Source organism: Cyprinodon tularosa, unplaced genomic scaffold, assembly GCF_016077235.1.
Source record: "Cyprinodon tularosa strain WSP-4 unplaced genomic scaffold, ASM1607723v1 ctg92, whole genome shotgun sequence".
NCBI classification, from domain to species: Eukaryota; Metazoa; Chordata; class Actinopteri; order Cyprinodontiformes; family Cyprinodontidae; genus Cyprinodon; species Cyprinodon tularosa.
Window position 1 is genome coordinate 334,649 of NW_024039696.1, and position 27,859 is coordinate 362,507.

General features: G+C 37.5%; 1 protein-coding gene across 1 annotated transcript in view; it reads left to right on the forward strand.

Moving 5' to 3' along the window:
* celsr1a (cadherin EGF LAG seven-pass G-type receptor 1a) overlaps positions 1-27,859 on the forward strand; it is a 98,055-nt gene that overhangs the window by 40,460 nt on the left and 29,736 nt on the right. Inside the window, 5 exon segments of the mRNA XM_038274561.1 lie at positions 3,067-3,422; positions 3,503-3,791; positions 7,047-7,269; positions 11,061-11,176; positions 12,734-12,822. Coding sequence (XP_038130489.1) covers positions 3,067-3,422; positions 3,503-3,791; positions 7,047-7,269; positions 11,061-11,176; positions 12,734-12,822 — 1,073 coding nt within the window.

The following is a 27,859-nucleotide window of genomic DNA, read 5'->3' on the forward strand; positions in this document are numbered from 1 at the left end:
TAGGGTTCTTTCGTAACCATCTCTCATTTTTTAGAGGTGATCTATCATCAATCAATACAAATTAGTCTTTGTGGTGAAATTATTTGGTAAAAGAGGTCCCATTTTGGCCATTGTAAACGGTTGCTAGGCTTAGACAGGTGCTTGGTTTGGAAGAACCAGCTCATCGTAAGGTAGGAGCAAATCAAGTTTTTATCAGTTGAGATAAGAAGACGTGCGTTGGATTTTTTTGTTGAGGGGGTTTACAATCTTTTCCCACAAATGTTGCTGGATGGAATCTGTGTTCATAAGATAATGGCATTTTAAGGCGTACAAATCACTGTTTACCCTGGCAAATGTCCCTGCCACACCCTTTCCAGTGTCCAACCCATCCTCTCCATACGTGTGTGATTCCACACTAGCAGCTGGTGGGCTTCTATAAATAGTGTAGTTCAGAATATTGTAGAAAGACAATATATTACCTCCTGAATATCTTCTTTATAGCACCTTCATCATGGATCTGCTATTCAGTGATATTCCCACACTACTTTAGTGGCTTACCTTCTTCCAGGGCTATAATCATTGCGCCTCAATAATGCCGACTCCCCCCACACACACCCTTTGCATGGAAATTTGTACCATTGCTTAAAGGACACTGGTAGTCTGAGTGCTTCATTGCAGAGGAGTATAAATATAAATTAAAGAATAGGGGATTCCGGCACAGAGCTTTGTAGTTACATGCAGTTGGACCCACTTTTAAAACATTGTGCCAGATGGTATTTTGTTCTGCAGCACATGGCGATGCTGGTCTAATGTTTGACTTTGCACTTAGCAGGTAGGTGACCCTATGTGTGTGGAACATCAAGCCATCAAGGCGGACTGTTATTTCCTAAATCATGATTGTGTATACAGTCATTGTAACGGTCTCCACGCAGGATGTGTGTCTTAAAGAGAGCCAGGTGATGGATCTCTGGCGGCAAGTGGGATAACGTTGTGGTCCCAGGCGCTTTGGGTAGAGACAGGTGTGGAGGACTCTGTCTGTCAGCACTTTGTGTTGAATGAGCACCTAGATGCTACTACCTTACAACAGTAATCTTTTACAACCACTAGATAATTTTGTTGTGCTGTTGAGTGATTTTAATGCATTTCTTTCTTGCATACATGTTAGTAACTGGCTTTCCTTTTTTTTGCTGATGAGAGTTGTTTGTCTAAGATAAATTCGTTGATTTTTAGATGGACTAGCTGTGAGCTGATGCTGATTGAGTACCCTGTCCACACTCTGCCTTTACAGAATGCTTGTTTTGAGGAATGATCTGATTTGTAATAGTGACAGAGCACCTGTGGTTGAACATCAGCAATGACCCTTTAACCCTTAAAGCCGAACCACGACCACATGCACACATACACATATGTAAAGACTCACTCCTCTGCTCGTTTGGTGCTGCAATCTGACCCATCCGTCAGGGTAGCTTCAATAGTATTACCTTGCTTCCATGTGTTTCAACTGGCCTCACCACCTGTCCTAAGCCGTATTTCACCCAGACTGTATTCGCTCCAATGTAAAGCCCTCCTGCTCCTTCCATAGGCACCAGAGCTCTAAAATAGATTGTGATTGTAGTGTAAAGCAAAGTTTAACAGCTTTTTGAACCTGATAGGAGAAAATCAAATAATGTAGCTCAAACTTAGTCAGGCAAGATGAAGAATGTGCAGCAATTTGGAATTCTTTCCATAGATTCCCACACGGATCATGACCTGGACAATTCTAACAGATAAATATGCAAATGTTCTGTCTAACCAAGCATATTGATGAGAAAATTTAAGTGTTTGATCTACAAATTTTTTATTTCTTCACATTTTTCTTTGCTCCTCTCCAGTGGTGGTAACTTATAACTTAATTTGATCAATTTCTTTATATTTAACCACATATTTGAATTTCATGACAAATTTTTCCAAAGCTTCTTCAAGTCTATCTTTTAATATTGATCTTTGTTTCTAGGTTTTTATCCTTTTTACACAGAATCAATGCATAAAATGTAAAAAAAAAAAAAAAAAAGATAAAAAAAAAAACAATAGTGTAAACTTTGTGTTTGATCTAAATCAGCCTAGTTAGTAGTTGATTTATTCATCTTGGATAAGAGTATCCTTTTACCTAATTTCTGCTATAGTGCTTTTGCTGGCATAGCAGATAATCTATTTAATCAGGAATCCTTGGAAAGGGCAAACAATAAAATGGCAGTATTAGAAACCCCCAACTATAAATGAAAAAGAGGTTTATGTTTAAATTAATATGGATTTATCTAAAGAACAACCCCAACATAACACTTAAAAATACCTTTTGTTTACCTATACAGTTTATTTACAGGAAGTACACAGCAACAGGTGAGGGAAGGGCAATTCTGCTGTACAACAGGCCCCTTTCAGCCAAGGAAAAACCTAAACCTAAATTGGAAAATGTGAGCTTTTTTTAAAACCATGACTGTTTAGCTAAATACTGAACTATCATGGATAACTTGTATATTGGAGATTATGCTCTCTATTTGTGACTACAGTGGTCGTTAAAAAATAAATGCTTTCCCTAGACATATTATGAACTGTTGTCTATGAAAATAAATTGTCTAGATTTTGTAAACAGAAGATTTTTGCAATCCACAATATACTTCTTTAAGATGATACTTTGGTTTTCTTCTTATCTTCATGAATTAGCCATTGCTGGTCCCTCCCAGTGCATAAAAACAACATGTTCACAAATAATACCATGTTAAAATATATAGCAGAAAAGCTCTGTGGTCAGGCAGACAGTAGAGTCAGGTCTGGACTGTGACTAGGATATATAGGGGCTGTAAATTCAGCTATACTGGTACCAGACACTAATGTTTAGTATTAGATCTAAATATCAATAATTACCTACCAATTAAAGGATGATTCAATATTTTAAGGGAGATGTGCTTTTATATAAAACATTACCATTCCTTCCCTTTGTTATGTTGATTAACCCATGCCCTAGTATTGGAAAAACCCTGTATTATGACAAGCTTCATACTAAAGTCAAAGTTTTTTTTCATCATCTAACCTGATGTCTCTTTCTTCCAGACGGCCTCCATCAAGTTGTTGCCATTTGCACGCTGCGCGTCATCATAATCACTGACGATATGCTCACCAACAGCATCACGGTGCGTCTGGAGAATATGTCGCAGGAGCGATTTCTGTCTCCCCTCCTCAGCCGGTTCCTTGAAGGGGTGGCGGCGGTGCTGTCCACCAAACGGGAGGCTGTGTTTGTCTTCAACATCCAAAATGACACCGATGTGCAGGGCTCCATCCTAAACGTTACCTTTTCAGCACTGCAACCAGGAAGCGCCTCGGGTAGAGGAACATTCTTCCCCTCTGAGGAGCTCCAAGAGCAGATCTACCTGAACAGAACGCTGCTGAGACTCATATCCTCTCAGGAGGTAGCCTATAAGTGAAAGCTAGATGTGAAATAAAGAGGTGTGTTATGTTGGTCTAACTCAAATGGTAACTGTCTCTCCAGGTGTTGCCATTTGATGATAACATCTGCCTCCGGGAGCCCTGTGAGAACTACATGAAGTGTGTCTCTGTGCTAAAATTCGACAGCTCGCCGCCATTTATCGCCTCCAACACGGTTCTTTTTCGACCCATCCACCCCATCAATGGGCTCCGGTGCCGCTGTCCTGTTGGTTTCACCGGGGACTACTGCGAGACTGAGATCGACCTTTGCTACTCGGGGCCATGCAAGAACAACGGAACGTGCCGCAGTCGTGAAGGGGGGTACACCTGCGAGTGCCTGGAAGACTTCACAGGTAGGCCAAGTTTCAAATTTAATAACTTTTTCTTTTTTCTTTTTTTTTCCCTTCTCCAAGTATTTCTCTTCTGTCTACGGAAAAGCTGCCAAACTGCTTTGACTAGTTCATGGGGCTAATGTTGAAATGTGTTTGACCTCTAAACAAGTTTTTTTAAACTTGCACAAACAGTAGAGGAACTCACATCTAGTGTTAAATAGCAGTTACTTATGTCATTTTTATATTTTTACTTTAGGATCTATGTTTGATAAAATTTTACGAATTTTAAAAATCAAGGCTTTTCTTTTCTTTCAAAAGTAAAAGCATCAACATTTTAACATGCTTGCCAAGCTAATCAATATGTTAACATTTCACAGAATGTTTAAACAAAATTTCTAAAGCCTTAAAAAATATTTGCATTGTACAATGTGTTTTAACAAATGAAGTTTTAAAACACAACAAAGACTCTTAGTTTTACTCAATTTTAATCACAATATATCTGCTGATATAATGACAGCTTTTAATTTGAAAAGCATAACTTCTAAGCATGTTAGCTCATTCCAGTTCTCTATAGCTTATAGGTTAGTAGTTTTCCTGCTTTGATCACCATTGTTTTTAGATGTGTAAAACAGACATGCAGTGTTCGCAAAGATATATATTTTTTATTGGCATTTTGTCACACCATCCCCATGGGGAAGTTGTCATGTCATGATGTTACCAGCATCATGTGGTGGGAAGCTGAATAAATCCTCTATGAGAACCTGTCGAAGGGCAATACATCCCAAAGTAAGAGTACAAATCTTTGGCATGACAACAGCCAGTTACACAGATCATAGCATATTCTTGAATCAGAGTGGTCCAACCAATTCCTATCTGAATTCAAATTGAGAGTCTGTGGTTAGACTTTAAAGCAGATGTACCCAGATGCCCTCCCACCAATATGACTGGGCTGGAGCTTTTATTCATAGTAAGACCGGGAAAGCAATTTTGCCTCTACATGTGCAATAGCTTTGATTCAATTAAGTCTTAAAAGTGGGCATGCATTCTTCAGACAGGTGTAATTATCTAATAAAGTCCCCTTGTGCCCTAACTTTATCTTACATAAAGCATAGAAACACTTATTTTGAAAAACAGTCCAAAAGAATCAATTGAATTTAGGCTTAATTAGTACCGGTAGTAGTTTGGTGTTTCTAAAAACTTTTGTAATGTTCAAGTGTAAAGAAATGGAGCAAAAAATTAAATCCTCTTACCTTTACAAATGTGGCCTGCTAATAATGCATACTTGAATTGTGTCAGGCTTTTGCATTAGGAAGAAGGAAATAAGATTTAGGCACATTTCTTTTATTTCTAATGGTTGCCTGATCATCCAGAGATGACAGTCGAATTGTCTTTACAGACTAACTATGAAGGCATCCCAGGTGATCAAATGATTTCCAATTCAGATAATCAGAAAGTTGGTCTGGGAGTCAATGGTGGACTCACTCCAAACATTCGGCACAATGAAAATTGTAAATCTTTAATGGCAAAGATAGAGTGTCTGGAAAACTTAGCATAAGATTATTAGAGTGTTAGAAATATCATTGCTTAGGTGTTTCCATTACACTTTTGTCATTTTCATGCCATGTAATTTCTCAACGTAGATAAAAAAAATGTTTATCAATTGGTTTGTTGGCCTTAATAATTCCCTACATAGGCTTTAAAAAAGACTAAATAAAATTGTATCTGTTAAACATTCGTTTGCTATTGTATTATTTAAAATAAACTTTAGTATAGTTTGTGTTTAAGTTACAGCTTCCTGACCATTCTTGATTTGGTTGCTTGGACTTCTGCTAACCCGGCTTCATGTGGCAGGAGTTGTGGGAAGACTTGGAAAAGTTCATTGTTCCTTTTGAAACTCTTTGCCAAATACTTCCTGATGTCAGTGATCTTCCTCCCATACTTCCCTCTTGTACATTCGATACCTGATTTTCTCTGCTCCACTGTCGCTCTCTAATAGAGCACTGGGGCCCTCTCATAGTACCCATGCCTCATCTTCTTCCTTTGCCCCCTTACTTGTCCTCATATCTGATATAATTACCTGATTATACCTACCTTTGTCACTCCCAGGACTTTTGGCTTCCTTCTCCTATGTCATCTTGTCCACTCATCCACCATATTTCCTTTTCCTACATCTCAGGGTCCCTTCTTTGAAGGTCACAGTTAAACTCTGGGTAGTCAGGGCCATCAGGGACCATTATGGGGCTGATGACAGCAGGGGTGGGAGTTGATCTGTTCTCCTTGGGTTTCCTACATTACAGGGAAATAGATCCTTATAATTCCACCCTAGGAAAAACGGATTATGTTGAGGAGAGAAGGGCCATTAGCTGGTTCCAAGCTGTAATGTTGGGGGGGTCCGTATGCGCATTGGATGGCGAGATCATGTCTGGATGGCAGGTGGACACACCACATAGGAGACAGGAGCATCTGTAGCAGAGAGGATTTTCTGTCAAGAATTTAAATTATCAGAGCCAGGAAGCTAGGCTCACTTAGCCGATCTTGAGCTAAGCTACATTGGTATGGCCATTAATAGAGGAATTTCACAGAATTAGATCATGTCATAAAATAGGTTAATTCTCATACTTTCATCTGCATCAACTACATCAAGCAATTGATCTGGAAAGTAAAGCTGGAGAGGGTGAATACAAAATTTTTAGATAAGAAAAAAGAAACTTCTTCTCCATGTTACTTCTTAGGTTGTTTAGAGTGATTTCTTTTACTATATTCACTTTTGAAATTATGTTTTTTTTTGTCTTAATGTGAAAAGGCCCCTAGAGATGCCAATTCTCCATTACGAAACAGTTTCAAATCGAGCAAATTTGACAGATCTGCTTAAGTGTTGTAGGCATATCTTTAAATACACCTCTTAGTTAATGAAGCTGTGCTTGAGATTTGCTATCTCCAGATATGTGGATGGCAATGTCTTTGTTGGTTTGTTGTTGTACTATGCTCTTGATTTTCAGATGGTGGATTAAACAGTGCAGCAGTGTAGCCTATTCCTTTGTAAGGTGCCACAGCAGGCAATAAATCAAATGCTTTTTTTTAAGTTAAAGTCAAAACTAATTACATTAAGTCTGGATTTTAGTTAAGGGTTCACAGCATGCTTTCAGAAAGGACAAAGTAAGGATGAGTCAATGAGACATCATGGTCATCAATCATCCCCATTGTGTTGCTTAGATGAGCTCACACAAGCGATATATCAGTAGTAATTAATTGGACTCTTTCTGCTTCTCCTTTTAGGCGAGCATTGTGAGTTGAATGCCTCTTCAGACCGCTGTGTTCCCGGTGTTTGCAAGAATGGTGGGAAATGCATCAACCGACTCGCTGGAGGGTTTATGTGCGAGTGTCCTCCAGGAGAGTTCGAGAAGCCTTACTGTGAAATGACCACCCGCAGCTTCCCCGGGCAGTCGTTCGTAACATTCAGGGGTCTCCGGCAAAGGTTCCACTTCACTGTGTCTTTCATGTATGTACTTTTTGCCTTTCTTTCTCTTTTTATGCTATAAGGTTAAGAGTTAATGAATATTTTCTTTCAGGAGCTGCTTTTTATTGTTTTATTGTTTGCAGCTTAAGAAGGAAGTATACACGTAAGGCTGTTGGATGACACAACATATGAATCTACAGTATTACAAACATTAAGTCATCTAAAAGACAACAAACAAAGGTAGCCAAGAAAGATGCACAAAAAGAATTGAAGCCTATTTGTCATTTTCAAACCCTACTCTGTTCAAATGGAAAAAAATGGACCTTGCTTGAAGTTCCGTAACTAGTTATGTCTTAGCACACTTATTCCTGTTAAGCCCAGCGTACACTGTGCGATTTTCGAGGCGATTTTCCTGTCGTGCGACAATCTTTCGATTGGGCCGACTTTCAGCCTGATCGTGAGTCGTGTAGTGTACAGGGGGTTACAAGGGGCGATCAGCCTCTCACGACTACCTCCCGATCAGGAATCGTGACCGTTGTGGGCAAATCGCTCAGTGCGCATGCGCAAACAAGGATTCTTCTGTAAAAACAGAAGTGTGGCAGGGATGCAATGAGTGAAATGCAGTTCTGTCTGTAAAATTGACCAACCGTGGTAGCCACGTTTGCTCATCCATGTCTTTTTTTTAAATACGTCATCACCTTTTCTTTTTAGAGCTTTCAGCACAAAATTGCACAAATTGCCAACAACAGCGCGTTTTACTCTAGTGAGCTCAGTATCCCCCTTCTATTTATTTGGCTTCCGGATAGACGAGTCAGAGTAGTGCCATTTCACTGCGGAGCCAAATCCAACGTGGTTTTTAGTTGCACAGTGTGAGCAGGTAGATAGCATGAGAGAGTCGGGCCGAGCATTAATCGTAAGCTGTGAACTCACACTGTACGACTAACCGCAGGGTTTAGTCGTACAGTGTGAGCAGCAGCTGCGTGCAACGACTGAAAAAAATTGCACAGTGTACACCCGGCTTTAAAGTTGCTGGCATATCTGGTGTGTATTATTGTTCCTACCGAAAGCCAGACATATAAAAAAGGCAAATTAAGTCTATTACTAAATCTCCATTGAAATATTATGCAAACTAATAGATATTGCCAAAGGGGACCTGTTGTAAAATGGAAAGCAGGCTACTTCTTAATTCTGGAATTACACTCCAAGAACAAAAATGGCCCCTGGACCAGAACAATTTTATCTTGTCTAAATACCTTAATGAAAGTAATAAAATATATTATTTCTGGATTTGTTTCACAGGGAAGCGAATTAGTTCTCTAAACGGGTGTAGCTTAGTAACTGTTGTTGAATTAGATAATCAAGCGTTTATAACCAAATGCTAGGAGTCATTTTTGTTGTTTGGAATTTATTACAACAATAATACCTATAGCTTAATATAAAGAAGATAACCTAATACTAAATGTTGCAGTATTTATGTAGAGATACAGGTTGCTAAACGTCTTTTGGTTGCGAGTTAACTTTATATGCTTTTTAGCCCCTCTATGTGCTATAAAAAGGATATAATGTACATTTTTTGTATTTTTACCTGTGAAATGTCCTTTACATCCATTAAAAAGGGCCGCCTGTTCTAAGCAGCTGTGTAGTAAATGGTGATATAAAGGAAACTGAGTTTTAAAATATAGCTTGGGCAGGTCTAGACATGCACACTCTTCCATTGTGTTAGAACAAAACGTATCTGAATTTAATGAGGTTTGTTTCTCACACTCTCTTTAAACCTGAAATTGCTGGAGGAAAAACAACCCCGGTTGGACGAGTTACTTTATTCTCTCCCAGTAAAAATACATTTGCAAGAGGTGAACCAAAACTTTGAGTTTTATTGGCCCTAATAATAAAGGTGAGACTAATATTTTTAAATTCATCGACAGCATGAGGGCGAGGGAAAATATACAGAGCGGTGAAAACAGGAAAGACTGTGTGATGTCTTCCTTATCAGTGTTTGACTGCAGCCATCCTGACTTCCTGCCCTCCTGGCCTCACTGGCATCTGTTGTCTGACTTTGCTGCCCTCACCTTCCACTCCTAATATGCATCAACGCATCTGAATTCTCTACCCACCCAAAACACACAAGTGCCCAAGAGGGGAGAGCTGGTGAAACTTTTAAGGCGAGGAAATTATTTCATCAAGAGTTGCACATCCTTTACATATTTCACTTGGCAAGAGCAACTTTTCTCAGGAACAACTTGCTCTTTAAAAAAAAAAAAAAAAAACAGAAATCAACATCCTCAGCATTTCAACCCTGTTCTGTTTGACTTGGAAAGAGATTTTAGATAATAACTCAGGAAACTTAAGCAGGAGATCATAAGATCTTATCTTATAAGTAAAGCAGCTGAAATCCTCAAGGATCAAAGATCCAGAGGTGGATCGTCCCATTTACTCAATTACAGTAACTTTTTGACAAAAGTTAGATTGCACCATAGGTTTTTAGGTTTACTTGATTAATATATTTAATCAACTAAAACTGAAAAGCACTTTTATTAACATCACCGAATAATGAACAAGCTTGTTTAAAAAATAAAAAAAGTGCTCCATAAAAAAGACACACACTTAATATTTATTCAAGCTTAATTGAATCTACCATGACATTTAGAGATTGATTTACTATACAGTAAGGAGTAAATAGTGTCAATGGGGGAATTTGGTTTATACCTTTTATGTTGTAAAGAAAATTAGCTTGGAAAAGTATTATTTTCTGCCTGCAATAGTTTTTTTGTTAATTACCTTACTTGTTTCTTTGAAATATTTTATTATACTCTTTAAAATGCCAGAATTTACACATAACATAACATTTTATATATAAGCTGTAATGATCAGTCACTTAGAAGTTGAGTAGATTTTTCACCAAATACCTTTTTACTCTCACTTGAGTTAAAATATAATAAAGTTGTGCTACTTTTCCTTGTGTACATTCTTTCATCAGCCATAGGAAGAGACATGGATCAATTCTCTTGATTTTGCATAAACCTCTCTGCACCCTCTGTACTTTGTAGAGCTACTGAGGCCTTGGACAGAGGATTTCTACAACATTGGGTCAAAGATTTTATAGTATTATTGCATGAATACACTTGAGATATTAGCTTGTGTCCCGCAAGTAACACATGTAGGTCTATTTATGAGTCAGCAAAATGTTATGTTTATATTATTATTATATCTAAGATAGGATCAAGTTTGGATCATTTCCAATTGTTGCATTTCCAAAATAGAAAGATCCTAAATGCTTATTGGAAAGGTTATACCCTCCAGCTAGAAAGATGCATTTTACTAATTAAAAGCACCTAAAAATGTTGGAGTTGACATTTTAACCGGTTCTTAGAACCCTATATTTGTAATTAGTTTATCTAGCCTTTTGGAATTACTGTCAGAAGCAGCCTAAAGGTGTTTATTCTCTAAGTCTAAGATACTCTAACTTTTGATTTCCAAAAGCTTGTCAACATTTTAAAAGCCATTTTCCATGACATCAACTAAGCTCCTAAGGAGCATTATTTTGGGCATGTCCCAATTTAATAAGACATTCTGATTAAAGGTACAAGCGGATGGCACATTTTAGACAAAACTGCAAAAGTACACAAGGAAAAAGAGGCCAAATATATGAAAATTTTGCCTCATAAAGTTGTGCCTCTTCCAACATCTAACACATCTCACGAAGGCTAGAGTTTGCAATTGACTGGTCAAGTTAATGTCGCCTGATTATGGTCTGGGATATATCCTTGATGCATCGTTGCAAATTCTAAATCAAATTTTTTGCAGTCAAACATCTCTATTTCCTCTTCCTGCAGGTTTGCTACCAGAGAAAGAAATGCTCTGCTCCTCTACAACGGCAGGTTCAATGAGAAACACGACTTTATCGCCCTGGAGATCATTAAGGAACAGATTCAGCTTACCTTTTCCGGAGGTTAGGCTTTTTATTATGTATCTTTCTGACTGTTTATGTGTTTTTCTGCCACATTAATTCATCCATGAATGCTGATAATCTAAAGAGACTCTCATAAATAAATGTTCACATTGTGTGGTTTATTTTGACTAACGTGTGTAGTTTAGAGCGAGAAGAAGAGAAGCTAAGCTCTCATTGAAATGCAGTCAGACATACGCCCAGAGTCATTGTTAATGTCGGTAACTGTTGACTAGCAGATCAAACACACGTTCTTTGTACTTGCAACTGTTGTTTTCACATTCGATCTGCTTTCCCATGGCACCGTGGAGGGAGGCATCCACTCTAATATGATTATGTTGGGTTGAAGCCGGTTTGGGAGACGAGCCAAGTGCTTGTGCCCTACCTCAGAACCATAAAAATACTTAAATTCTTGGAGCATAAATTATCAGATGCAGAACTCAGAAATCACATTGATCTATATAAAAACAGGTTATAGATTTGTGTATAACAGATCACACCATTTAGCTTCAGGCTAGGGGTCTGCAACCTTTATGAGCCAAAGAGTCATTTTAACCTGCTAAATAAAAAATCATTTAGAGCCACAAATACTACATGGCTTTTTAAATAAAACACAACTTTTTTTTCTTAATGAATATCTGTAATAGAAAGTCTGTTGCAATTTAGACAACAAATAGTTTATTTGCATTTTTAGTTTTTATAATAAGCATAAAACACAAAAGGCTTCCTCAGTCAGACCGTGCATCTTGCATTCAGGCTCCTTGGCATCAGAGGGTTGCTTGAGAGAAGAGTCACCAGAAACATCAGGCTGCTGAAAGAGCCTCAAGGTGGCTGTTGATCAAGACGGGAGACGCATGGAGTAGTGCGCTTCTTGAACACAAACTGGGGCCGGATTAACCCCAGTTGGGTCGCCCAGACGAGGGTGTCTGAAGATCAGAGACCTGAAACACCCTATGACCCTGGGTCCTTCACTGATGATGTGTTCAAGCTGCACCGGCTTGGTGTTTCAAAAATCTAATCTACAAAAGTTTCCTAATGAAGAAGGATTGATTTAATTTCTTTTTTTCTATGGGATATTATTCTATGTACAAAATAAACACAATTTTCAAGCTGATGGCAAGAAATATAGAACTAAAAATATATTCCTGAATCTTTAATGTCTTTCTGTAGTAAAGAAATATATTCAAATTTTCTTTAAAAATTCAGCTAAAGCTTGTAAACATTGTATTTGTTAAAACCTTTACATTCAAAAACCACTAGTTTGTTCTTTATCATTTTTAGTCCCTATTAAAGAGTCTCTGTAGAGCCAGTTGTGGCTGGTTGCAGACCCCTGCTTTAGACTTACAAACACATGCAGATATGCAGCTAGAGATAATTTCCTTTGATATTTGCTCATTTCTAGCAGCATTGATTCTTGTGCAGACGTTGCTCCTGCCCTTAGCAAACAAACTTTAAACCCTCGCTGAACCTTATTCTTTCCTGTTTTGCTTGATCTATGAGGTGTCAGAAGTAAGGCTTACTGGTTTTATTTAACATTGTTTTCATGCATTTCTCATCCAGGTGAGACTATAACCACAGTGACCACCTACGTCCCTGGAGGAGTTAGTGACGGACAATGGCATTCGGTCCAGCTCCATTACTACAACAAGGTAAAGAATGTTATCAGCTTCCCCTCTTTCCTCCTCTTTCTCTTTGGGTTTGAAGGAGCTGATTAAGAGTTCCTTTGAAGCACTTAAATCAACAAGATGGGTTATAACCGCAACATACCACCTAGGTATCTTTAAGTTAAAAAGCTGTAAATTGATGAATACAGAAGAAATAGGGTTAGATCTGGCAGGGTCCATGCTGTAAATTAGCAAGTGTGGGAGTGGAAAGAGTGGAAAGTTGTTCTCTTTGAAGCAACCAAGGAAGATGACCTTGACTGTGGAGACAGGGGAGATAAGCGTAATGGTGCAGTTTAGTTTTTTTTTTGTTTTTTTTGGCATCCATGCTGTGGATGTCAGAGCAGGAGGCCAGACGCCCTCAGCTTCAAAGGTCAAAAATTCACTAATTGCTCCAGTTAAGGACTGCTTGTCTTCCAGTGGATGGTTATCACACAGGTAATCACAGGATATCTCAGTAGGTTCATTCACAGGGTAAGTTTTAAGACGTTTCCCACGATGGTTTCCTTGCTTGTTGATCAGAAAATAGGCTGCGATCATTCTGTAAGCTGGCTCGTATGTCCTTTAGTATTATGTGATTCAAGTTTAAATGGTGTTCATTTACAGCAAACTTTCACAACCCAAAGGCTTTGTTCTTCTGTCATTAAACCACCCAGGAAATAAGATGAGTGTTTTCCTTTTAGGGATGAACAAAGTATTGTTTACCCCACTAACACAGATTTTTTTATTCACAAATGCATTTTAAATGCAACTCCAACTCATATAGCTATAAATGGATGGATTAGATGTTTCATAGTTCAAACATCTTGAACTTTTTTTAGATTTTGTTCAGACTAAAACAAACAGCAAAAAGAAGCCTTGTGTCTTTTTGTAGGAACTTTTTTCAACATCCTCTAACATTTATTTCATAAATGCAATTTACCACCATTGTTCTTATTTTTTCTCAGGAGGACCTGAAAACAGGAACATCTGAAAAGTGTAATAAAAATTTAAACCACTCCCATAATTTTGGAATGGCTCCAATAAGAGCTGTATCATTATCTGCTTGTTTTTGCTCTATGCTTTGACTAGGCCGTTTTAAAACCAGAATGTGCTTTGGTCTAAACCATTTCATTGCTGTATGGTTTATTTATTCTTTTAAGGATAAAGGAAAGGTTGCAAAGAATAATATAAAAAAAACTTCTAATTGGTCAGTTTGCAGCTTCTAGATATTTTAGCAGTTAATGCTACAATCATACAGCCATGGATAAAAGGAATAAACCGCTCTTGTTTTCTTCATTTTGTTGTTTTTAAAGCTATATTAAATAGGTAATAAGAAAAACAAAAAACAGTACATGACTGTGTTAATTAAGTATCGGAACAATCTAGATATTGGACAGAAACCCAGCATGATATCTACATAAGAGGTGGAACCATTTAGCAAAAATCTTCTGCACTGCAAAAATAATCTAGAAATAAGTAAAAAATTTCTTAAATTAAGTGTATTTACCCTTAATTTGAGTAGGTAAATAAGATGATTTTTCTAATAGAGTTAGTATTTTTCTCTTAAAATAAGATAATTAGATAATATTCTCTTGAAATTAAACAATGTAATTGTTTTTATTTTATTGTAAATGTAAGTTGTCTTGTTCCATTAGCCAAGTATCTCACTTACTTGCTCAATTCAAGAAAAAAATGCACTTATTTTAAGAAACAGTGACTTATTTAGATTTCCATTTTTTGCAGAGTGCGGAATTGGTTTTCTTCGATGCCATAAACAACTGCATCCTATTATTCAAATTTGTAAAACATATTTTTATATATTTGTTTTTTTATATTTGTTGTCATTGGTTAAAATGTGTAAAATGCAGTGCAGTAAAGCACTACATATGTATGCCTGCCTTTCTAGCATATTAGGAAACCTCCATGCATCATTGTATTTCAGTGAATCCTTTGCTTTGCAACGTATTAAAGGGAGGAAAACTATTACATTTCACAGGTTGTTCACCTCTTTCTGTTGTCCGTTCCATACTATGTTGTCCTGACAGAGAAGAATTGATTTAAGTTGATAAATTGGGTTGCTGTATGTTAGAATGTTAGCTGCAGGGTCACATCTGTATCTATTGTTCTAGGTGCATTTGTCTTCCTCCTGAGCTTCTGCAGAGTGTAAAGATGCCAGAGAGCAGGCAGGGTCAGTTGCCTAAACTTGTGCTGCTGCAAACCTTCAGACTCCTGCAGAGATGGTTTGCAGGATACAGTCTGTTGGCTCTGAAATCTTGTTTTGTTTGTCTATTGTGGTGTTGAGAGTTTGAAACCATGTTGCCCTTGGAAACGAGAGATTGATTGCTCAATCCTGTTCTGTTCAGTTTGCTTTTTTTTATTTATTGAGCCTCCACTGATCCTTCTGGCTTTCTTTTTGCCACCCAAACATGCATGCACAAGAAATGCACACACTAAAGCACACTTATTACACTGAGATTGTGAGAGTGTCCTGGTGTTATGTGCAGGTGAAGCAGTGGGTGGGTGTGCTCCACCAGTAGCAAATCTTAATATGGACCAGTGATTTGTAGACCTGGTGCCAAATTCCGTTAAACCAGCCCAAGGCCCATGGAGGTCAGATTTTCTTTGTCAGCTGAATGATCAGAAGACAGAATTGAGTCATGTAATATAATCCAGTTGCTTGGGGTGGATTAGTGAAAATGTATCTGACAGAAAGCAGAAAAGGTTCTCACAATAGATTAGGCGTGTTGACATGTGATTGTTGGACATGAATGAATTTCATGTTTCTTACTCAGTCATATAGATATTTCTCTGAAGGTGGCATTGCTTACATAGCCCAGAGTGACAAAACTGAAGATCAGAGCTCTGTCCTGCAGTTATGATGTCATCCTGCTTCACACAGACATCTTATAGTGTCTGTATTCCAGAGTTTATTGTTGCAAAATCTGTTGCAACCGAGATTTTTGTTTATGAGTTTGATGCATTTTATGCACTAATTTTGTTTGCTTGATATTAGAAACGGTTAAAAGCTGTATGCATGACAGCGACTGATTAAATGTATCATTAAAAAGTCTTAAAATATGTTGCCATTAATCGTTGTTGTAAAACAGACAGAACAGACTTGAACAAACCAGTTAAATCCTCAGCAACTTCACCTCAGATTGAAAAGTGTGTGGCGTAAAAATCCAGGCAGTGTCTTTGTTTTAATATTAGAGGCACAGCACAATAGAAAAGGGAAAGAGTGATACATTCTTGCCATTCCCTAAAGAAACATCTCAAGGATAGTTGAATGTGTCAGTAAAGCAAATCTAAACAGGAAACCCAAACACAGATATAGACGAGCCGTGGGTTTTTCCTTTAAGCCACAGGAGGTTTAGTCTTTGGTTTTAAAGTGCTCACCACAGGAAATTACGTTTCTTAAAGCAGGATATGATGTAACTCAGCAGAAGTAACTGGTAGTCAGATGTGTCATAAATGTGTGTTTCATGTCCACCTTGTTTGGAAGGTAAAACAAAGCTTATTCAGTTGGTTAGAGGCTTTGTTTAAGGCTGTGCAGGAAGAATAGCCCAGATGTCATCAAAAGGAGTCAGGTTAGATAAACATTAAAGGTACTGTGGAGGATTTTCACAAGTTTTTTTAAAAGACCCGCCCTCTCCACTTTAAAAAAAAATGCACATGGGCAATCCTGTACCTGCTCCCGAGAGGGAACGCCTATTAGACCGGTGCGAGACCATGCACAAGCCCATTTCTCCTCGTGCACTCCTCGTGTTTAAAAGTTGCTGTTCTCATATGTCATACAAGCCCACTGTGTCCGAACGTCCTCCTCTAAATCCCTTAATTACTATATAGAGCAGGGACTATATAGTGGACTTTATAGCAAACTCAGTTAACTGTAGGTTTGGACAGAAGTTGAGCTTCAATTACTGTCTGAAACTGTCGCTCACCACAGATATATACCTGAAAGTGCGCATGCACAGAAAAAAAAAGCTAAATGGGACGAACACGCAGGACGACCTTATGTAAACATATCACCAGAATGATTGACAATTAGGTGGACCACTTATTTAGATGATCCACCCAGAAATAAAAGATTGTTCTCTATAACTTTAAGCTATAAAGAATATTTGGAAGAATCAACATAACAGCAATGTACGTATCTTAATGCATGGTGATGGCTGCATCATGCTTTGGCAAATGCGGGATCATTATGGTGTGTTTTGATAGTAAAAAAGTTGCATCCTACAGAGGAATTACAAATCCAAATCCTTGATCTCAAAGAGCTTTAAAACAAATAAGCGGTATTTTCACGTAAGGCTGCAGGATGTTAGTGATACCTCATTATATGATTACTGTCAACTGACAGCCATCTCTCCGCAGCATGGGAACTCATTATTTAGTTGAGTTCATGTTTCACTTTTCCCCTGGCAAAATATAACTGGCAACATTTCTTTGTTGTTTTTTTTGTTTTGTTTTTCTTTACAGACAAATTTTCTCCTGGCGTTACTTGAAGTGAACCCGTCAGAGAAAAAATGTTTTGTTATTGCTGTTGTTTTTGATTGACAAAGCGTCAGTGGGAAAGCTAAAAAAAAAAAAAACTCTCGCTACACCATCATTTCTAAATGCCTTGAAGGAAAAAAAATATTTTTTTAGCAAATGAATGTATGTTTTGTGCATCTTATGTTCAAAACTCTGGAGGTGATTACATTTTAAGGTCTTTTAACTGGAAATTAAAAGCAAAATTAACTCATTTTCAGCTAATTACTAGTGTTGAATAACAGCTTGCTGTGATCTTATCGGATCCTTTAATCATTATTTATATGTTTTTATCTTTGAACCTATTTAAAAACATATAAGAAGGTAATACCCCAATAATATATTACAATTTGTATGACTCTAAACGCATTTTCTAAACGACTCATTTGAGGTCGTGCTGCATGTCTGCACGGCTGATTTAGTTTGTTTTTTTCAGGATAGACTTTTTTTATTATCCTTATTATTAATATTATTTCACACTAGACTCATTGCCAGTGATATTTCCAGCCAAGGCGTGTAGACGGCATTCCTAGACAGGTTGAGTTGGCTCTTATCACCGATTTCTGCTCCTGCATGTCTTCTGTCTCTCACTTTCTCTCCAGAGTGCTGTTTACATGACACGAGTTTCATCATCAGGACGCATGTGTAAATTGTTTTTCAGTGTAGTGCGATGCCCTGCTTTTACATACCAGACATACTGCTCCTGTGGACACTGTAACTGAAACCCACTCTGCTGTTTTAAACATCTTTTGCTGAAGCCCAGGTGCTGCCATTAAATCAGACACATTTGATCTAAATGATAAGACTCTAATTCCAGTAGTTTGGAAAATAAACTTTTTCTGTTTTGTTGCTGTATCAGAGTTTATTGGGCTTTTAGAACAAGTTGGAACTAATTCGTACATACATTTATAGTGTCGTGATGTTGAATAAGCACTACTGTAACTAAATCCTAGGTTTCCTAGTTTCATGATACTGAAAAAAAGAATAAATAACATATCAATGTCATTGTACATTTTCTCGAATTAGATTCTGAAAGTCCAAGTGAGATAAAACACGGTCATCTGACAGGAGGTTCCTCACAAACAGTTCAAAAAAATCCAAAATGGCTTCCACTGCTTAAACTGGGGTAGCTGCAGAAAGAAAGAAAAAAGCTGCTTATTTGCATTTATTGCTGTTGTTGGTCATAAACTAACAAACTGTTCTAATAATAGTTACAATGCTGCAGTATAAATTATAGCCTAATATAAATCACATGAGTAAACATGGTGTTTTGGTGTTTGAATATATATATATAAGTACAAGAAAACAATGTTATTAGTAGTGTTGCCATCTTCCATAAATAAAAATTAGGGAACCCCTCAGCCCAAGTCCCCTTCTTAGTGTCCTGCTTTATTTTATGCTTCTGTTTTTTGCAAAGGGTTGATCAAGAAAGCAACTTATCCAAATAAAGCTTAAAAACCTTAATTAGCAATACAATATTTGTTGTAAAGAATAAGAAAGCTTGTATACTGTAATATACAAAACATTGACACAAAATATGACAAAGTGCCAAATGCACATCATTTAGGTACTGCATAGTTCACTACATAATGTGACACTATATTATCTGCCACGTCCAAAAGCATTAAGACCTAAAAAGGTCATTTTATTTAGAGTGTGCACTCAAGAATATTTTAAATATATACAAAATATTAAACATTGTATGCACTTCATGCTGCTGAGCTACAAGGTTCTGCTGATTGTCGGCCACATGTCACTCTAAGATGGCGAGCTATGCTGGTACTGCTTTTTACATTTCCTGGAGGTTCTTTAGTTGGCTCAGTTATATTTATGCTTAAGATGGAGGAGCTTCTAATAAGAGATATAGTGCAATTTTTCCTAATCTCTCATCTAGGGGTGTTTTATATTTCAAAAGAATGTCTTCTAAATGTGTTTCAAATGTGTATACAAGTATTTGTGAATTTTCTCTGTGGTTGTGTGCTTTTATAGCAGAAGCCTGTTTTTTGTAGCCTGATAAACCAGATTAAATGTGAGATTAAATGTGTAATTTAGTCTGGCCCCGATGAATGAGACATCGGAAGATTGTTGATGAGAACAACCCGTTGTTTTTCAAATCATGTCTGTGCCTATTGGCCAACGCTCTGACCAATGACTGAAACTGACTATGATGTAGGAAGCACGACAGAAAGCTGGTGGGGGAGTGTAAACCAACAGCCTGTTGGTATAAATACGTCCTTCTTAAAAATGTATGAGCGTAGAGCCTCTTCCTGCTCACATTTCAACGAATACCCCAAGTCTAATCCTTCCAAAACTGATTCCAAAGCTGAGTCAAACAAGAACTGTTCAATAGTTGTTGCCAACTTCCTTGTTGTGCTTTCCCCAGCGTTGTGCAGCTTTGTCGCCATGCCGTCAAAATCCCGCCCACTTTGCATCCAAAAATTCAAAATATATCTCTGCGTTGTGATTGGCCCGCCAATCCTAGGGCCTGGGGCATTGATGGAGGCTAGACCAAAGTCGCAGGCAAAAATAATTTTGGCCGCTGGCGGGTGTGGCTAATTTACTAGGCTATATTTTTTGTGGTTTGTTCTGATTTCATAATAATAATAATAAATGTTTTTTATTCCAAGGCTTGTGGGGAGGAGCAATCACAAAGTACTGATCAGCAAATAAAAAGTAGGGTTTGGGTGAGATGACTTTCAAGCGAGTCTAAGATTAGCTGTTTACTACTTTCTTATTCACAGATCTAAAACCAAATGACACATTACATCATAAAACATTTCAGTAATTGGATCTTTTATCTTTCAAGAACCAAAACTGCTATGATACAATAAAAATAAATCACTTTATTATTTCTTCTAAATTATGTTTTACTACTTGAAAGCTAAATTGTCGTGAAAAAGTGCTGTTTTTGGAACAATGGACTAAAGCCTTTTCTTTTTAATTGTCTTCCCTCTATTTAGTTAGTTTCATCAGTGGTGCCTTGTTGGGTGGTTGTTATGTGATAAGGACACAGATGCTGTCCTTACTTGGCCTTAGACTGTGTGTTCATTGTGCCTAAACAGACGGGCAGAGGTAATGGTGTTTTCTCTGCAAAGGGCTCTTCGTTAAAGGTTAAGTGCTCTTTTTTTTTTACATGAAGCCCCCAAACTCTTTAAATTCCCCTGCAGGGTGTGTTTTCAAAGGAAGAGGCCATGTTATGCTTTGTTCTTCTTGACGAATGTTTCCACACTCCTCGGACAGCTGAGGTTATCGCTACATAAACAGAAACTACTTCTGACTTTTTTACTTCTTGCTGTTTAAACAGTCGAACAAAAGGAGTAATGTTCCACTGTTTTGTTCAGTCATCAGCATGTCAGTGAGCTTTAAACCCCATTTTCTGTGTCATGCACCTGATTTTTTTGGGAGATCACATGCTTTTAACGGTTCCTCTTGTTTGTACGTTTTTCCTGCCTCCTTGCACACAGCCCAGTGTGATATGGATCTGTCAGGGACACGTTTGTCCGAAGGTGGCAGAGCATGAGTCGCAGCCTTTTGTGCGAGACGCTTTGAGACCTGTTTTTGAAGTGGGAAAGAAAAAAGGAAGTGATGGTGTGCTTTGATTGTCGTTAATTGTGGAGAACTGTTGGCACCTAATGCAGGGGGTAGTTTACAATGTCTGTTGACACTTTTATAAGCAAAAAGCTCTGCAGCATCAAAGGTTATGCTTGTTTTCTAGTTTTCTGCATGAAGAATTCATTTTTTTTCTGTACAATGTCACTCCTGTACACCAATAATCATCCATGATTACTTAATTTAGATACTTATAGAATTGCAAGAATTGGCTTCTCTACAGTTTCACTTATTTCAACCACTAACTTTAATATAGTTTATTTGAATTTTACTGTTACTGGTAAAAGTGATGATGAATACCTTGACAGGAAAAGGAATGTGTGGCTTTTACATTTTTAACAAGTATAAATCAAAAAAGTGTGATTTCCAGTAGCTTTACTCTAATATGCATTTAGACAGTGGCAGTTCTAGACCAGGGGGCACTGGCCCCCGTTGGCCCCTGTCTGGAACCTCACATGCTTTTAGATATTACTTAATTCATAAATCTTTCATACAAACTGAATTGTTCTTTGTTTTTTGAGGGCTTCTGAGGTTTATTAGAGGAAAATATGCTGAAAACAGCCCCGTGAAGACCAATAAAAACAGCATGTAGACCAGGAAAACAATTGTGGCAAAGTTCAAATGGAGGTTAGACTATAAAACAAAAATCCAAGCCTTAAACATCTAAAACTACTTTAAAAAAAAAAAGTTAAAAAATCATTACAAAAATAATTAAAAACGATCAAAATGCTGCCAAGAGATTGCTGACAAGTTCAACAAGCAGACAGGGGAAGGAGAGCATGAACCAGAGATCTACTTTTTGTTGCGTATGAATACACATGCAGGGCTCTGATGTGGTTCTGGGATTCAGGTCTAATGCGGTTTCTCTCTCTCTTATGGTGTCTCTCTCCCAGGAAGGGTGGGGTCTGGTGGACTCCAGAGGGGGTCTGCGTGTCCCGCTTTTTACTGCCTGGCTGGAGCTCATTCAGAAAGAGGTAACCTTTGACCTCTAGCCTAGTTACTGGTGCCTCTTTCCGCCTATGGTCTTATTTAGGGGTCTGATTTTCGCCTTCTTGACCAGTTCTTCTGTAATTGGTCAGCTGATATAAGTAAAGAGAATCTGAGTTTTCAAGGCTGAGTGTTGGTGAGTTTTTTCTATTGAGACTGAATGGAGAGGTTGTAGTAGATGGCTTGGTATCGGCATGAGGGTTTGGCTGTAGAGGCTATTTCTTTAGTGGGACTGGGCTTTCTTCTGTCAAATAGATTTGCCAAATTAGCAAATTAGCAAATCTTGTCTTTTCTCATGCCATGAATATTTCCTCTGGAATTTCTTTAGAGGTCCTATATTTTCCTTTTTTGAGCCTTTCAAAGTCACCTACAGGCAAAAATATAGGATGAAATAACACCTTTAGAACTATATTGGTATTATTTGGTATGAAATATTTTTTTCTTCCAACCCCAGGAAGAAAAAAAAAAAACACTTCCCTCCAAAGTGAAGCTTAGTTCCTGTCTGTCCCACCACTTCTGCACAGGTTATTACCCTGTACAGAATATCTTCTAAAAGAGCCACTAGATCTGATGCTGCGTTCACACCAAAGGCGTCTGAGGCGTCAAAAAATTGCTCAAATGTAGGAATCTAGACGTTGGGTCGGATGCTGGATAAAACTGTGGTCAAGTTGCTTTGACGCTTCGACGCTCTGGTTGCTCAGTATGATCCTACTGAAATATGGAGTTCTTGTTTACAGCGTCAGACCTCCAGCATACTGTCTGGAGACAGCACTGGAAATCCCTACTGGGGAAATTTTTGTAAAATCTGCTATCAGGTTGAGTTTTTATAGGACGCTGGAAATCCAGGTTCCCAGTCTAAACTCCAAGAATGCCCCATGAACTTGAAATGATCAACCAAGCAACTCCAAGTTCAATATCCAACATGGCTGCCACATGTAGAAATCTTAATGAAAGTTTCAGCTGTAAACTATTTATAAGCACTCTACTCTTCATCCATATTTATAAACAGATATAACGTGAGAAATAATAATTAGTTACAGCTCCTTTGCAGATATGCATCCAGGTTCCCATAAGTAAATTGATTATGGTACTAAAATAACTTATTTCTATCCTTAACTTACTAAATAATGCTAATACACATCGTTTACATTTTTTTTATGACTTTTCCGAGACAATTTTGATACCTTTTTTCCATTAAATAGCTTGTCTGTGGTCATCATCGGACATGCTCTGAGCAGTCCGGCAAAATATAATTAAATCATGTTTATCTGCGTTTTAGTGGTTTCTTTCTTTAGCTTACACACTATATACCATAATGTTAACACGAAAGGAAATTTATAAATTTATTTTATAAATCCAAAGCTGAAAAAGTTATCTTCCGGAAGTAGCGTAGGATCCCATTTCTACGACGGAGTATTAGGGCCCCACATGAAGAGAAAAAATATTTTTGCCATGACGAGAATAAACTCGACATGTCGACTTTAAAGTCGACATTTCGAGAATAAAGTTGAAATGTCATGTTGAGTTTAATCTCGACGTGTCGACAATAAAGTTGAAATTAGTTCAAGAGAGCCAACCGCTGCACAGGTTACATGCACAGAATCCAGAATCAGACATGCCTTGTGTAGATGATTTGGTCAAATTGTACTTCCTGTGATGATTATACAGTTGCAGCACGTCAAAGACTACCTTCACTCTTAAAACGCAGACTGCAGCTGTGGAGCGCGGTTGCTCTTTTCTCCAAACTTTGGAATGTCGAGATTAAAGTCGCCACGATATATCAACTTTATTCTCGAAATGGCGAGTTTAAAGTCGACAGGGCGAGTTTAAAGTCGACACGTCGAGATTAAACTCAACAAGACATTTCAACTTTATTCTCGAAATGGCGAGTTTAAACTCGACATGTCGACTTTAAAGTCGACATGTCGAGTTTAATCTCGTCATGGCAAAAATATTTTTTCTCTTCATGTGTGGCCCTAATACTCCGTCGTACATTTCAGGAACAGATCGGGCACAGACGCTTGATAAAAAAGAAAAGATTTTCAACTTTGATGGTAAAGTTTTATTTGGTTTTTAGCTGCAAAGTAAAATGTTTCAAAAACCTTTTCCTATCAATCTCTTAATTGTCTTGGCTAAGTTTAGTTGTATAAATTAAAATTTCTAAAAAAAAAAAAAAAAAAAAAAAAAGCCAGACTTTAGTGTTTATTCAGTTAAACTTAAGCAATTATTTCATACTATTAAACCCTCCTCTCACCAATTTAAAGTTTTAGAAAATGTATTTTTTAGAGTATATGTATGTATATGTGTACATATACTTACTTTACTATATGTTCTTGTTTATTGTGACATACCCCCTGGCATATTTGTTTGTTTATTTGTATATTTTATATAATATTGTTGACTTTAAGAAGAAAAAAGCGAGTGATAAAACAGTATTTTAAGGCCTTTATTTTCTCAGGAAATACATTACTAACTTTTAACTCATTATAGTTTAGTACGGTTACTAATTTTGGGGAGGGAAGCACTAAATTAGGTATTTTTTACAAAATACAATCGAGGGCGACCCGGATGTATATCATGTATAACAGACATGACACACGTTGCTCCCAGCAACTTTTAATTGACACTATCTTATTGTGTAACTTATATTCCTTATTATCTGGGCTGCAGTAAAAAGATGTTAGAAGTAAGTGAAGAAGTCTAAAGAGCTCATTTGTAAGGTGTTTGTAGAACTCGACATCAGTTCCTGTTGCAGAGGAAGCATAAAAGAAAACAGTTTCTTTTCTTTTTCTTCTTTTGTCAGCTTTCATTGATTTCTTCAGTAAGCAACTGCTCAGGTGAAATAAACTTTGCTGAAACTCAGCAGGACCTGTCAAGGTGGATTATCCTCGCCTGTGATGAGAGGCGTCTTTTGTAATGACTTTAGATGTGAGCTAGTTGAGCGCTTTTGTTTTGACTGACAGCTTGTGTGTGAAGGACTTGTTTCCCTAATCTGCTTGTCACCTCAGATGATAATTAGAGATTTAAAATAATAACTGCACAGCTAGTTTGCGGCTACTGTTTTCTCCAAGAGTTCAGTGTAATACATGACAATCCAAGTTTTTTTTTTGTTTTTTTTTCCGGAACATTAAAGAATAGAAAAGTTGTTCCTTCTGATTAAGAGCCACTTTTCTTGGCAACCAACTCTTCAGCGCTTTTCTCTTTTTCTTTCCAAAAAAAGTTTAAAAAAACAATCCACTTGACTTTGTTTCCAACTTTGAAGATGTATCGCTTCCAATCCAGGAACCTTTTTTAATTGCAAATGTCAGAATTAGCATTGACTTCGAGTGTCATGTTTGGTTTTAGGTTCCTAACCCACATGCAGAACACACGGAAACAGGGGGAAAAGTTCAAAGGTTTATTAAACAACACAGTTGAATAAAGAACTGATCCAAGGGATTATCAGATCCAGGACTGGTCTCGACTGGGTTCACTGCAGAGGGGGACAGAGTGGTTAGCTGAAGTCCAGGTAATTTGCAGGGTGAGAGAGTGCAGGTCTGTACCTGATCTGGAGTTTGAGCTGAGCGGCAGAGAGGGGGAACCAGGAGGGTCCAGAGGCTGTCGGCAGACTGAGGGCTTGGCAGAGGCAGAGCTTGGTTTGAGAGTTTGCAGACAACAGGTTTGAGTTTCCCTTTCAGATTCTTCAGAGAGCGGGCAGGCAGGTCTTTGACAGGTTTGATTCTCCAGGGTTCTTCAGAGATCAGACTGACAGATTTCCAACAGAGAAACTCTTCAAGGTTTCAGGTTTCAGGCAGGTTCAACCTGGGAAGCAGAGAGGACAAAACAGATTAAGTTCAGGTTCAGGTTTTCTGGGAGTCAGAGATTCAGACAGGCTGGTTGGCTCAGGCTTGCTAACCATAACTGGCAAAACACTCTGGAGCTGGAGTGATGTCCTCTGCCTCCTTATATACTGGTCTCCTGATGAGCAAACAAGCAACAGGTGGTGCAATCAGAGTGGACCAAAACAAAGCCTTGTTTTGGCTAAGAAAACATGCATATTGAATTTTCTCCTTAGCTTTCCTTATTTTTATCTCGCCCTCCACGTCTTTCATCATCAATGCAATTCTTTTCAGGCACAGGTTTGTTATGCCAAGGATCATTATCGCTATACATCTACATCAATCCAGGTTATCCTTCTTTAAATCAACGCTCTTAGATATCAGGATTTAGGGCAAAGGTCAAGGATTAAAAGACCGCGATCCGGACCCCGACCCACCTGCTGGCTAATCCGGACCTAACCTGATTTAAAACATTTATAAATTATCGCATGTTGTCCGATGACAGTCTTTAATTTTACTTGCGCCGCTTCTCCTGTTAATATGGTAAATCCCTCCGGAGCGCCCTGGACCAGGCTACACATGATACAAATTAGCCAATGAGCTGTCAGTCAGGCTGCAAGCCACTTTTAGACACTGCAGGCAAACCTTTGGCAAGCCGGGCGATGGGAAAGAAGAAGAAGACAATGAGAAAAAGAAAGCAGAAACAGTGTGGACTGCTGGAAGAACTGCAGTGAACTTGTTAAAGAAAAGTGAAATGGCATGCTCAAAGATGACCCTGCACATTTGTGTGTATGGCTTAACCTACTGCTGTGAAGAAGCATTCCCCACCATGAACAGAATCAAAAATAAATATCCATCCAGGCTTGGACCACGCTTATTTTTAATTGGTTACCACTGGTTTAGGGTAAAAAAAAAAAAAGGGCTAATTAGATTTCAAAGGTGCTTTTGTAACACAGGTTGTTTGAGCGTTGATGGGTTAGTAACTGATATATTTGTTTAAAAATAATGACATATATCATCCTTATGGGGCTTTGTGATGAACAGCTGAATTATATCAAAGCTGTGCTTTGGGTTTATGTAGAATTAACCAAAATGCAATTATATGCGATTGTGCAGAAAAAAATGTGATTGAAAAGTAAATTAAGGAAACCTTTGGGTCTGATTAAGAAACCACACACTGATTCAGTTTCCTTTAACTCATGCACATTGCTTTGATAATATACCTCTTTTAATACATATATAGCTCATTGCTATAATTTGGACACTGTTAAAACAAAAAAATTAAGAAAAAGGAAGTTCTCATTCAGTATGGTAGAAAAAAGTGTAAGGTGTACAGTTTAAAGCATCTGCCCTTAGCATTACTTTTACTTTTATACTTTAAGTAATTTTAAAAATTGTACTTTTAATTGTAATAAAGAGCTCAATTTGGTACTCTAACTTCTAAAAAAAATTTTTTTAAACAATAGGAAAAACATTAATAGTTTTGACGCCTATGTGCATGCCAAATTACCTTCCCTTTCCAACCATTTCCTCTGTAGAAATGACTAAAATAAATGCCAAGAGAGTAAAACAAAACTAATAAAGTAAAATTATTTTGGATTCTTTGATAAGTTGTTAGTAATTAGGAACTAATTAATATGAAAATTAGGCATTAAGACATTGTTTTGTCATGTCTTACATAAGGTATTGGGATTTTCTTTCTTATCAACTTAACAAGGCCTTGGTCATTTCTTCCTGGTTTTGTTCATTAAATATTTATTCTTTTCATTTGTTCTAGCCTCATTATTAACATCTATTTGTTTGAATGTTTTTTTTTTTCTTTTTAAATGCAAGGTCAGGAACCATTCAAATCCAAATCCTATTGCTCATTCTTAAATGTATCAAAAGCGACAAAATTTAGGGACCCATAGCTGTGATTTATTGATATATTTAAAAAATTTCCATACAATATTCCAATATAATATTTCATGCCTACTGTATGTCTTAAAGAGCGTCAATCTTTGAGTATTACACGCTTGCTTTAATTCACACACATATACATAAAAGTATGGCAAATATTCTATATTTATATTTTCTTAATTAGTTCTTAAAGCATTATT